This window comes from Anser brachyrhynchus (assembly GCF_964034855.1).
Source record: "Anser brachyrhynchus genome assembly, chromosome: 18".
In the NCBI taxonomy this organism is placed as follows: domain Eukaryota; kingdom Metazoa; phylum Chordata; class Aves; order Anseriformes; family Anatidae; genus Anser; species Anser brachyrhynchus.
In genome coordinates, this window is record NC_137711.1 from 7,302,513 (window position 1) to 7,315,281 (window position 12,769).

Consider the following 12,769-nt stretch of genomic DNA (forward strand, 5'->3'; position numbering starts at 1 on the left):
TCTTTAGTAGTTCTTCCGGTTTAGATTAATTCACCAAACACGATGAATTTTACAATACACCGCTTCCTTCTTGCTCAAAGTGAGATTGTGAGATTTTGGCTCCAGTGTTGTTAGGGGACTTACACTTAATTTTACGTCATTTTCAAAGCAATAGAATTAGTTTTGCCCAGAACATTTTTTTTCCTGAGGTTTAGGCTTCAGTTATTGATTTCTGGTACATAGCCACCAGCCAGTGATAACTTTAAAGCACACAGGATTTTATGAAGGGGTAATGCAGTTCACTGTTTATGTTATTACTCACACAGATTGGGTTCCTTATCTCCCCTTGCTTAGCTGGATTCTTATTGATTAGAGTAAGAAATCAGAAAAGCCTGAATTTCACAACAGCCTGGCTCCTGCTCCTCCCCCCAGTTAACAGGGCTCTGCTCATAAACCAGGGAGCCATGGTTACTACACTCATGACACGCTTGATCCTTTATGCATGTCACAAGAAGTCATAATCCCTCTTCTCTTCCCTCAACTGAGATCAAACTTTTACCATTTTCATTGAATAAAATAATCAAAGTTGGTCCATTAATGCCTGGGATGTCCCTCAGAGTAACTGATTTTGTCTGAAATTCTCAGACACCCTCTCATCAAATATCACAGGAGAAACACTGAATTGAACAGGAGAGAGGTTTTTGTGTTGCCAGGAGATAACAACAAAAAACATCACGTGGGTTGCAGGAACAAGCAGATTAAATAATTTAGCAAGCCAAAAGGTGATTTTTCTGATATGCCTATGAAAACTTTTCACACGGCTGTGACACCAGTCCCATCAAAAGCTGGACCTCAGAGAGAAACTGCAACAGCACTCCCGTTAATCTGGCAAAAGGCAGCTGCAACTTCAAATTAGCATCATTTCCCCTGGTTATACCAGAATGCAATACATGTTAAGTCAACACAATAAAATTAGCTAAAGTGGCTACTAGCTTTAATCAGAGCCTCGTCTGACATTCTGAACTCCAGAAGGCTTCAGGTAGTACGCTGCATTCAAGAGCTCATTTTTTTTCTCCTTTTAGCGACAACTTTAAATAATCATCACAAATAGCTCCTAAAAAAAATGTCATTTTTAAGGAGGAATTTATTTACTCCTCCAGAAGCTGGCAATTACCTCAGACCTTCAGTCTGCAGTGCTTTATGTGTATATCTTCAGCACAGAGACAACTTCAGCAACGCAATCTTGCTCCAAGTGGCTTTGTGCTCTTTTACCAGTGCAGAACACAAGCATTTTTCCCCTTCTGTGCACACACACCTCGTGAAGGTTAGGTAGTTCCTCCCCACAAGCCTTACCCTGATGCCTAGGGAAGTTGGCTGATAAAAAGCATCCCACCTTCTGACTACTACCATACATTAAGGGAACAATATTTGAGAGTTCATAGTAAAAACATAGGCACTGAACAGTTTGTGATAGACCAGGAGAAGAACAAAACCTCTTATAGCTACAATTTTAAAGAGATCCTGCTACGCACTTTGTGAGTCTCTAATTTTCTGACAGTTTTGTTCTCTTAGATCACAATACTGGTGACGTACCGATGACATCACCTTCACTCAAGGACACCTGCCAAGGAACACGACCTTAGCACACCTTTACAAATCAATCGTCACGTACCAGGGAGTTGCCACTCGCAGCTAAGTCAGAATAACGTAGGTTGGAAGGGCCTCTAGGAGTCACCCAATTCAGCCTGGTGCTCAAAGCAAGTCTACTCAGATTGCTCAAGGACTTGTCTGGAGAGCTCCAAGGATAGGGATTCCACAGCTTCGAGGCAACCTGTTCTAATATTTGACCTATTTCACTAGAAAGCACGCAGCGCTTGCAATACACATGAATTGCTGATTCAGAAAACTGTTTTGCACGTATTAAAAACATCAAGACTACACTGAGTCCATCCCCTGACAAAAAATTGGGAAGATGAAGGGGATGCATAGGAAGAAACGGAGAAGGATGAGAGTGAAGACAATTCCACCCATAACAGGAAAAAAAATCTTTGCATTACCCTTCTGCAAGCCATGCATTTCAACTCTCTATCACAGACACCGCTATGAAATGGCCAATGTAGGTGAGGTAAAAGACAAGGGACAAGGAAGACGAGAAGGGAGGCCATGCTGCCTTTGGTCATCACACCCCTGCCTCTGTTCAAAACTGTTTCATTGCCTACAGACAGAAAAATGGTTTTCATGCAGGAACTGAAAATGCCATCTCAGCATCAACTGTTTGCAAACAATCCTGTGAAAAACAACAGAAAGAAAATACATCCGGTGGTAAACAATCACGTGAACAGAACCTGAGGTGACTGTCAAGTGTTCAGAGTAGGACAAAAATCTTGACTTTGCTGAATGAAATTCTCAAATAATCAATTCCTACCAAGGAATTCCTTCTTTTAGTATATAGGGAAGCTGGTTTGCGTGTCCCACAAAGTCAGAATCCCCAAATTAAAGCTGATAGAGGTCCTCTACTTAAAGCGCCATCTGAATAATTTTACTCATAAAGAGTCAGTCAGTACCCCTGAATTATGCTGACCACCACTGAAAACAGGAACTTATTTACTTCTTCAGAAGATCACTTTCCAGCTATGCCTCAACCCTGGGAAAGAAGAAGGAAAAAGAGGAAACGGAGCAGTGGTGTGTGTGCATGTGTGTGTATAAATATATATATTTTTTAAATAAATCCAATATTCAGGATATTCATGAATGATTAGTGATTTTGTAATACCAATGCAGAACAGTTATCAGAGTACCATCATATTAAACTGTACACTTCAGATTAGATGGAAGAAGAATAGAGCGAAGAGGCCTTGGCTAGTTGTATCAGATGATTTTTCTATTCTTCCCACTCTACTCTTGCCAAACCACCAGCAAACATCAGCACACTTTAGGTCTGGACACTTGCCAGCTAGCACAAAGGCCAACAAAGCAGAAGCTGCTAGAAATACATTAGTTTTTGGGGACACAGAACTTGAACGACAAATATATACAGAAACTGAAGTTAATTAGTCTCAACATCAACAAACACAGCAAGTGAAAGGGGAAAAGACTGAAAAAGGATCGTGACAGCTGTCAGCTACTCGAAGTAAAAGAGTAAATCAAAATTTCAAGCAGGAATCCTTCAAACTTTTTTTTTTCTTTTTAAATAATGGGACAGGCTGGCTTCACACCTTTGATGGGATCGGTCACTAACACGTTTTGTGAAGCTGCCACCCAGTACATGAAAAAAAATGGTGATCTTGAAAGCTGCAGCACTGTACTACAATCGGAGGACACAGAAGGGAACAGCAACCTTTCCTTCCTTTGGGAAAAGCTAGGCAAGTAGCATTTAGCGTATTAAAAGCTTTAAAGCAAGCTGTCAGTTTGTATCTCCTGAATGGCAATACCACACACTGCTGGAGAATCACTAAACAAAAGAGTATCAGGATCCAATGTACTGCCAGGGTTACAAAATTATAGAAGCTGCTTTTACCATGTATTGCCCACAAAAGAAAAGGCCAAGCACTTTTCCTCTTCACTCAGCTGTTTTACAATTGCAAGTCAAAGGTCAACTATCTTCACTCACTTCTGGATCCCGGCCACAAGATTACTAACAACCAGCCTAATGGCTCCAGTTCAAATGCTGTTCAATCAAGTCCAGAATCTGTGGGCACACAGCAATAATGGCACCATGACATCATAGCCAAGTTATCCGCTGAAATCAGATGGAGTCAGGCAGCGTGCATCTTTGCCTTCTCTCCCCACAGACAGAAACATGAACTTTTAAGGAGTGGGAAGTAAAGGGTTATAGATTTTGTTCTTTCCTTAGCATAGTTAAGGTGTAACGTTTCTCTACAAAACAATTTTTTGCCATCCTCTTACATCCCAAATTACCTTGACTTTCCAAAGCTGCGTAAACACCAGCCTTAGTAGAAATCTTCACTAGGCATGTGAAGTTATGCGTGTGCCTCAAAGGATATTTAAACACTGAAGTGTGCAGCTGCATTCAACATCCTACAAGTTTATTTCTCTTCCGTCACTCATTTGAAGGCAGCAGGATTGACTTAATAAATCAGACTGATCACGAGGCACGCAAATGGGATACCCTGAGACTTCTCAGTCATGAGTGAAGTACTAACAAAACAGATCTGGCATGCCTGATGAAAATTAATTTCCACAAACTGAAATGCTTTTGAAGTGGACCAGACTTTCAAAATGACAATTTACCACAGAAGCTTGTCAGCCTGAATAAAATGAACTGTAACAATTCTAATAGTTGTTGGCTTATTTCTCTGAAGTCTGCCAGCTTTATACAGAGAACCTTCCCACACCACACAAACTCACTACGACTGCGTGCTGAAACAAGATCCCTGAAACTCTTGGATCTTCCAGTAACTTTAGCGATGATCTTGAGCAAATCATCATTTCTAGGCCTCAGTTTACTCATTATGAAGTAAATATGTAAAATGTGCATTTTCAGAATATAAGCAAAAAAGAAATAAAAATTTTGTGAACTGTTCGTCGTAGATTTGCGGAAGTATTCAGCCTAGGTTTTGTGTAGAGTAGGAAAATCCCTGTATTCTAGGAAAAATACAGTGATTAATGTGATGTAAGTGCATACGTATCGGCATGTTTCTACTATCATGACAGAATTTGTATCTATGAGATGACATCAAGTGGCCAAGATTCAAGCACATTTTACTACAAGCAGCAGTTTTAGTACAGACAAAACATTCAGAAGTCTAAAAAGGTATTTTCCCTTTAATTCTTATGGAGGAAAATATTTTTAAATGAATACAAACATTACACAAGACATTTCTCATGTACTTCAGCAAACACCTATGCCAAACTAGCTCAAAATAACGAAGAATACACTTTAAAATAAACTGTACTTCACTATATTTATGTTTTCCTTCCTGTTCAGCACTTTCTACAAGCTTACTTCAGCTGTGCCCTTCTTCAAATACACTATAAAAGCCAAGGGCAGCTAGTAATGACCCAAAATAGAAAAATGATTGTTAGGTTATCACAAAAGAAATCTAGCGTTTTGAAGTTTTGAACGTTTAAAAACAGCAAAAGGTTATTACATGAACATGGGAATTGAGGTGTGCAGATCTAACAGGCATTTTTAGGTCAATTATGGGCCAGGGATGTGGAAGACACATACAGATGCAATTATTCTAAGAGAACAATTTCAAAGCAGGATACATTCTTGCTGCCATTATCAACAGCCACACGATATTACTGCATTTCTAACAGTCACATTTGGTATTGAAATACCAGCTCTAGAAGTATGTTAAGTGTATATGTAGAGGACTTTTTCCAACTTATCTTAAAATAGTAGCTAAATCAAGCCCTTCTCTCGTAAAAATGTTGAGCAGATGAGTAATCGCATTGAGGTCTGCAGGAGTTGATTTGTCAGCATGCACAAAGTTACAGCCTTACATCTGCAAGATAGGCACCTCTCAAAGCAGTTTCTACTCAAAGCATTTTAGAAAGCAGCATCTTAAAATACTTGAATAGTAAATGCATCACACTAGGAAGGTGAGCCCATCTTTTACATTTACAGAGAAATACTGACTCTGAATGAAACTCCATTAATACACTCTGCAATAATGCTCTTACTACTTGGAAGCAACACAGCTCAGAACTGTGCTTTGCTGAGAACAAATCATTATGGGGTTTATGTTTTACTTCCTCCACAACCAAAATTTTGGGCTTGTTCTGTGTGTTATTTTAATTACAGTCTTAGAAACTCCGGTGTTTCTCAAATTCTAAAGATGAATTCTTAAAGCCTTTGATAAACTGAAAGAACTATAGACCAAAATTCCTCTAATGCACTCCAACATCCACTTCCATCTGCACAGATCCATTAAATATTCAGTCACAAGCTTATCACTTGAGTTCATCAGGTCTGAAGATAAAATTCAGCACCATTATTTGGCAGAGTAATGCTAAATGATTACCTACTGAGAAATAATCTAATCACAATTCTTTGATACTGGAATCTTTGGCAGAAGTCAAAGGAAAGGAGCACCAAACTGATCTTGAATACACTGAAGGGCATCCTCACAGAGAAAGGAACTCAGTGCAGAGCCCGCTGTCTTGTACTTCTGCTTATTTGCCACAGTGTTTAAGACGGAGTTTCAAATATTCCAGGCTCAGAAGAGAAGAGAGACTTTGGGATGTATGCTTAACACAGCAACAGAACAGCATCTCCTGCTTTTAAAGAGGTCAGACTGGGCTCGAGGAAACGTTTAGGTACCCTATTAAAAGGAGCTGGCAATCGCTGGGGACTCAGCAGAGGGACAGGAAGCGACTCACCAGACTGAGGAGCCGAAAAGCCGAGGGCCAGAGCGCGAACCCCGAGCCCTTCCCCTCCACTCACCTTAAGGATATCTCCCCGTTTGAAGCTCAGCTCGTCATCCGCCGTGGCTTTGAAGTCGTACTTGGCGATGGCTTCCATGCTGGGGCTGGGGCTGCGGCTCCCGGTGGGAAGGAAGCGCTCCCCGCAGCCTCCGCGGCTGCTCCCGGCTCAGCCCTCCCGCGGCCCGGCTCCGTCCGAGGCTCCGGCGCCGCCTGGCGCATACAGGAGAGGCCGGGGGTCGATCCGCCCTAGAGGGGGAGGAAGAGACGGGCCATTAGGGGGAAGTGGCACGGAGCGAGGGCCGGGGCCGCGCCCAGAGCCTCTCCCCTCCGCCCGGCGCGGCTCGGCCGCCGCTTCCTCCCCTTCCCTCCCGCAGGCCCGGCTCGCCGAGTGACACGGCCCGCGGCCAATGGCCGGCAGGAGCCCGGGAGGCGGCCCCGGGGAGCCCGGGCAGGGGCTGGGGCAGGGCCCGGCCCCCTCCCGCCCGGCGGAGCCCCGGGGAGAGCCGCCCCCGGAGCCCCCCGGGGGAGCAGGGCGAAGCGCAGGGCTCGCAGCACGGTGGGCAGGCACCGGAGGGGCAGCCCGCTCGCTACGCCACGGCAGGCACACGCGGTTTACACCCGCTGGTTTTCTTTTTTTCTCTTTTTTTTTTTTTTTCCATTCATACAGCTCGTATCGATTTGAATATGAGTGAGATAAAGCAAAGATACTGCTCTTGGTTCTCGGCAAGAAATGGCTAGCAAAAAGTGCCCTGAAAGAATAAACACGTAGACAAAGTCAGGGCTCGGTCTGACATAAAAGCAACCTTCCTGAAATTCCAGCGTCTTGAGCAGCCCGACACGTCAAAACAAACCCAAAGATCCTCAGAAGCACCGCGTGAAAATCAGCAAGGTCGAGGCAGCATCTCTTCCAGCCCCAGAGAAAAATGCCACCAAATTTGGCATCACGTATATAGACACTGAAACCATCTGAAGGCCTTGAAAATAAACCCTGATCTCAGAACAGGAGGGATTTCATCAGAGCCCAGCTTCATTTGATAGCAGAGAAGGTGAGGGATCAGAAAGAAGTCAAGTAAGATAGCGAATTAAAAACCGCCATGAATTTATCACTTTGAAGAATCAGCAGAGAGCTGATCCTTGTCAATGACAATCCAAGACAGAAAAGATCTGACAAACACCAGTTAACCCACGCACCTGCTAATTCGGTCTTTGTGGTTATGGCCCAGAAAGAGCACTGCTACATGCAAAGGCAGCATATGGCAATAGTATTTTCTCCTTTTGGGGAAAAAAAATCTGCCTTACATAAATGCAGTTGAGCAAATTAACATGCTTATACTCCACAAGTCCCATGCTTGGCCAATCTTTAGCTCCACATCCTTAAAGAATAACGAAGCTTAAGGCAAAAGAAAAAAAAAAAAGAACTAAGATTTCTATCACTGATATTTACAGGTGTACCTTTGTCGAAAAAGGAACACCTTAGTCAAGTCCCCACATGGACAGGGTTTGGGATTTTCTTTTGAACACCTAAACAGCACGACCAAAACATCAGTAAGGCTGACAAGGCTGTCAATAGCCACAAGGATCCCACGGAACGATCTGCCTGTGCTGCTGGAAATACTAGAAATAAATATACAGGATCCAAGCTTTGGCCAATACACATAATAAAAGGACACGCTTTTTGGTTTTAATTGAGTTACACTTTGATGACTCTAAAATGCTTAAGTTTTGATATTGATTAAAAAAATCTGTTTTTCTGACATCAGCCTTCCATACTGAATGAACATACACATCCAAACAGCAGCAATAACTTTCTTGCGCCAGGAACACTTGCCCTTTGCCAGCCTCTACTACGTTTGGTTCCCCATCTCCTCATCTTTCTAACCTGACCTATTTTTTTTAAACTGATGTTTTGTTTTGTTTTTTTTTAACCATTTTCTGCTGTTCCAGCAATATCAAGGTGCAACACGAAATGACCGCATATGAAGCGATGGAAAATGCGAACACTCGTTCAAGCGTATTGTCAGTAAGTCCTGTACGCTTCATGGTAAACACAGCCGAGTTTCTATTCCTTCTTAAAGGATAAATATAGCTGCAACATTTCTGGGTTTCAAAAAGCTCAATGCTACATTTCAAGCTGCGTATCATTATATGCATGCAAACGCCATCAGCTAAGGGAACACTCCTTGCAAACCCTAGAATCAAAATCGAAGAGTATAAAAGCAAGTTGCACAACCCGGACAAAACATTATGGGCTTAACATACATCTAGAGATAGAAACTACTGCCAGCTGGTAAACGCTCCTCTCTTCGGGGTACACAAGCATTGCTACCCAGTACTCTACTAGCACCTAAAATAATTTCATTTTTTTTTTTACTGAAGGAGTTAATACCCAACTTTTTTTTTTTTTGAGAAACTGATGCAGCACTTCCAAGAACTACACTGGCATTTCCCTGAGCTCAGCAATAGTACAACAGTGGGAAATATTCCAGAACAATTTAAGATGAAAGAGATTCATCACGTAATTTTCTTTTTAAACATGCATTCGTATTACTACCACCATCATATATATTGTCAGCATATAGAAGAGTTATGTTTCTAGGTAACGATACTAACAGCAGCTGCAATGTAGAACAAAACTTTAACCATCAAGACTTTAGGCAAAAGCATAGCTCACGTTTAGGCACAAAGCTATACGGAAATTAGAGAAAAGCTTTGAAAACATTAAACCAAGATACATACACAGAAAACATCAAAAAAAGGTAAACTCAGAACACCAATTCCCTTAAAGTCATTTAGGAAGCATTTGCTGCGCACTAACCTTACTCGGTAAGAGCCCAGAGACAGTCAGCCACACAACCATTGCAATAAAAGAAACCTACTGCACAAGGGAAAAAAATAGCTTACTGGGGAAGTGGCTTGTGCGAGGTCTCTGCCAACTGAGAGCACAGCTGTAGGTATTTGCTTTAGGCAGACTGCCGGGAAAGAGGACACGTTGCAAAGCCTACTGTACCTTAGGTCCACAAACTCCAAATAGGATAAGATAGGTAAGAGTGAAGCGCAGTCAGGATATGAATCCAGTGACCACACAAAACGAGATTTAACAGATGATCTTACTAGAGGAGCCACTAAGATTTACCAAAATATCAGTACGTTTATCACCTCTCACCTCACCGTGTTTTGCTTTAAAAAAAATGGGGAGGATGAGAAAGAAAATGGATGAGGAAGAAAAGGTAGAAGATGCAGCTAACTGCAAGCTTTTATTCGCAATACAGTGCTGCAGCTCAGGAAGGAATATAAGTAATTATAAATACAAACCTCCCCGCTGTAGCCAACAGGAAACAATTCTCATGATCTTTTCAACGGATATTTCAAAAAACACAGGCAAAGGTAGGCTTTTTATGCTGCTCTCACAAATTTTATAGCAGATGAGAGCTTTCTAACTTTCAATCTTTTCACTGTTCTTCTGGAAAGTAACACGGGCAGGAACAGAAGAACAGACAGTTTAGAAAAGCCAAAGTAAGAAGATACATTCAGTGGAAGATTTTGCAAAGAATCAGATCCTAAGCTTCATCATCTGTTATAGGACAAAACATTACTGAGGGTGGTGGAAACAAAAACGTATGGATACATCATCTGGAAGACATGCAGAAATGTTAAGTGTCAGCTCTAAACAAAAGAATAGAAAGAAGAAATCATAAGGGCAGAGCCCTGATTCAAATTAGCCAAATAAGGAAGTATAGCATTACAAACTAACCCAGGTAAAATATAAATTAAGTTATCAACATATAAAAGCCAGAACATTCAGGGTAATAAATGATACTCAAGACCTATTAGCTTAATACATTTCAATTTCCTTAAGTATGCCTTGTCTTAAGTCCAGATATCACAGAACTAAGCTGCAGTACAAAGCAGATAATATTTATCAGATCAAATCATTTTATCAAGTAATAAAAAACTTCAGCTCTAGCAGAAATTATTTATTGTCACTTTCTTATTTTAAACTGTATAAAGCAAGACTAAACGTTACAAGCTTCCCGGGTATTATGAAATACTTAAAACACTAAATGACTTGATCGTTGTAAGAGATTGTAATAATTCAAAGGCCATTTTTGGCACAAATTCTCAATATCCAAAGTTTGTGCAGACATAGATTATAGACAATGTCATGTTTGAAAGATGTTAACAATCTGGGACCCTTCAAATACAGGCCCTTGACAGACAGCATTTCATAATCTTTAAAACAAGGAACTGACTTCCCTAAACACTCTATTTGAGTTATGAATAGCTCTTCCAGTTATTAACTGCGCTACAGACTATTTTCTCTTCAGGTTGTAAAAGAGATCTCTATCTGGAGTCAGATGTTGCGTGAGTTGCTCAGACAGTACCCTTGTCCTCTATAGATTATTTTAAACTATATTGGCAAGTTACGCCTTATCACATAAAACCAACAGCGAATCTCAAGCAGGAAGTACAGAAGAGAAAGAGAAGGCTAAGAGAGGCGTCTTTCTCTCTCAAAAACTCACACTTGAAGCATGACACAAAAGGTCCTAGAAGAAAGGAAGGTATGGACGTTAACCTGCCTACAGGCTATTCACAACCTTTTTACCTTTGGAAGCGGCCTGGAATTACAGAACTCTGGGACAAACATTAATAATAAGTCCCAAGAACCACCCGCACACAACACTCCACCGATGCACATCAAAGCAAAGCGACCCCAGACACAAGCCTCAGCCCGGCTGGGGGACCCGAGGAAGGAGAGCAGCACCTGAGGGCACTCTGCCTTGCAGGTAACCCCTCTCTAGAGCCCAGGACCTCCTTTCACCCCTCCCTGGAGCCCAGGACCTTCTCTCACTCCTCTTTAGAGCCCAGGACCCCCTTTCACACACCCCCTAGAGCCCGGGACCTCCTTCCACTCCCCTCTAGAGCAGAGAACCCCCTTTCCCCCCACCTTCTAGAGCCCAGGACCTCCTTCCCTCCCTCTCTATGGCCCAGGACCGCCGTTAACCCTCCCCTCTGGAGCCCAGGACCCCCTTTTCCCCCCGCCAACCCCTCAGGGATCGGCCCCGCTGCCCCGGGAAGCCCGAGGCGAGCCCCGAGGCGCACAGCGGCGAGAGGCGGAACACCCCCGGGGCCCAGGCCGCGACACCGGGAGCCTCCCTCCCTCCCCTCGGCACCCCGGGGCAGCCGAGCCCGGCACGGGCCGACCCCTTCCTTCCCCTCAGCGCCCCGGCTACCGGACCGGGTGCGTGTGCGTGCGTGCGGGAAGGAAATCAGCGGCCCGGTGCCCGGCCGCCCTCTCCCCCCGCTTTGACTCACCGAGCAGCTGTGGGGTCCCCCGGCCCGCCCGAGGCTCCTCGCCGCCCGCCCGGCCCCACGCGGCCCGGCCCGGCCGCCCCCTCCAGCGCCGCCTCAGCCGCCGCCGCCCCCCCCCCACCCGCCCGCCGCGCCTGCTCCGCCGCCGCCGCCGTTCCCGCAGCAAATCTCGCGAGAGCCGCCCCCTGTCAGCCGCCCGCCGCCCCGCGCCTGCGCGCTGCCCTCTGCCGGAGGAGGGAGGGAGCTCGCGGCTCCGCGCACGCGCCGTGGTGGGCGGGGAGCGCTGAGGGGAGCGAGCTGTGAGGTGTTTGGGAGGTGTTTGTTATCCCCCCGTGAGGGTGCGGGGAGGTGGAACCCCTCAGCGAAGTATTTGCCTGATCTATCTGTGTCTCCACCTGCCTGTGAGGCAGGGCGGTCTACACCACAGCACGGGGTTGACAGGGTCTGGGGTTAACAGGGAAAAAGCCACTGAGGATCCTAAAATCGTTAGGGTGGGAACAGACCTCCAGGATCATCTGGTCCAGCCGCCCCCTACCACCACCACCACCACGCACTGAACCATGTCCCCAAGCACCACGTCCGACCTTCCCTTGAACATCCCCAGGGACGGTGACTCCACCACCTCCCTGGGCAACCCATCCCAATGCCTGACCGCTCTTCCTGAGAAGAAATGTCTCCTCATTTCCAACCCAAGCCTCCTCCCCTTACCAACTTGAGGCCATTCCCTCTAGTCCTATCACTGGTTATCTGTGAGAAGACACTGACCCTCAGCTCCCTACAACTCCCTTTCAGGTAATTGGAGAGGACACAGCTGGAGCAACCAGGGAGAACTGCCCCTAGGCAGGCTTGCTGTGCTACCCAGCCTGGGTTTGAACACTGCTTTCAGAGGGTGTAGAGCCACAGATCAACTCCCGAACACAGAACACACCTGGTAGAGCAGCAGCTACTGTCTATTCTGTGCTCTGATCAAGACACCCTTGCTGTAGGGAATAAAACTGATCACAGTGTGCAATTAAAACACACAGAGGGCAAAATTCAGATGGCACAGGCATCTAATTCCCAGGGTTAACTATATGACCCTCCTCTC

General features: G+C 44.6%; 1 protein-coding gene across 1 annotated transcript in view; it reads right to left on the minus strand.

Moving 5' to 3' along the window:
• The window catches only part of GRB2 (growth factor receptor bound protein 2), a 50,578-nt gene extending 38,740 nt beyond the window's left edge, over window positions 1-11,838 (minus strand). Inside the window, exons 1-2 of the mRNA XM_080560782.1 lie at window positions 11,686-11,838; window positions 6,392-6,618 (exon numbers count right to left, since the gene is read on the minus strand). Coding sequence (XP_080416908.1) covers window positions 6,392-6,469 — 78 coding nt within the window. The 5' untranslated portion in view covers window positions 6,470-6,618; window positions 11,686-11,838. The remainder of the gene's footprint in view (window positions 1-6,391; window positions 6,619-11,685) is intronic.
• Window positions 11,839-12,769: the final 931 nt, after the last annotated feature.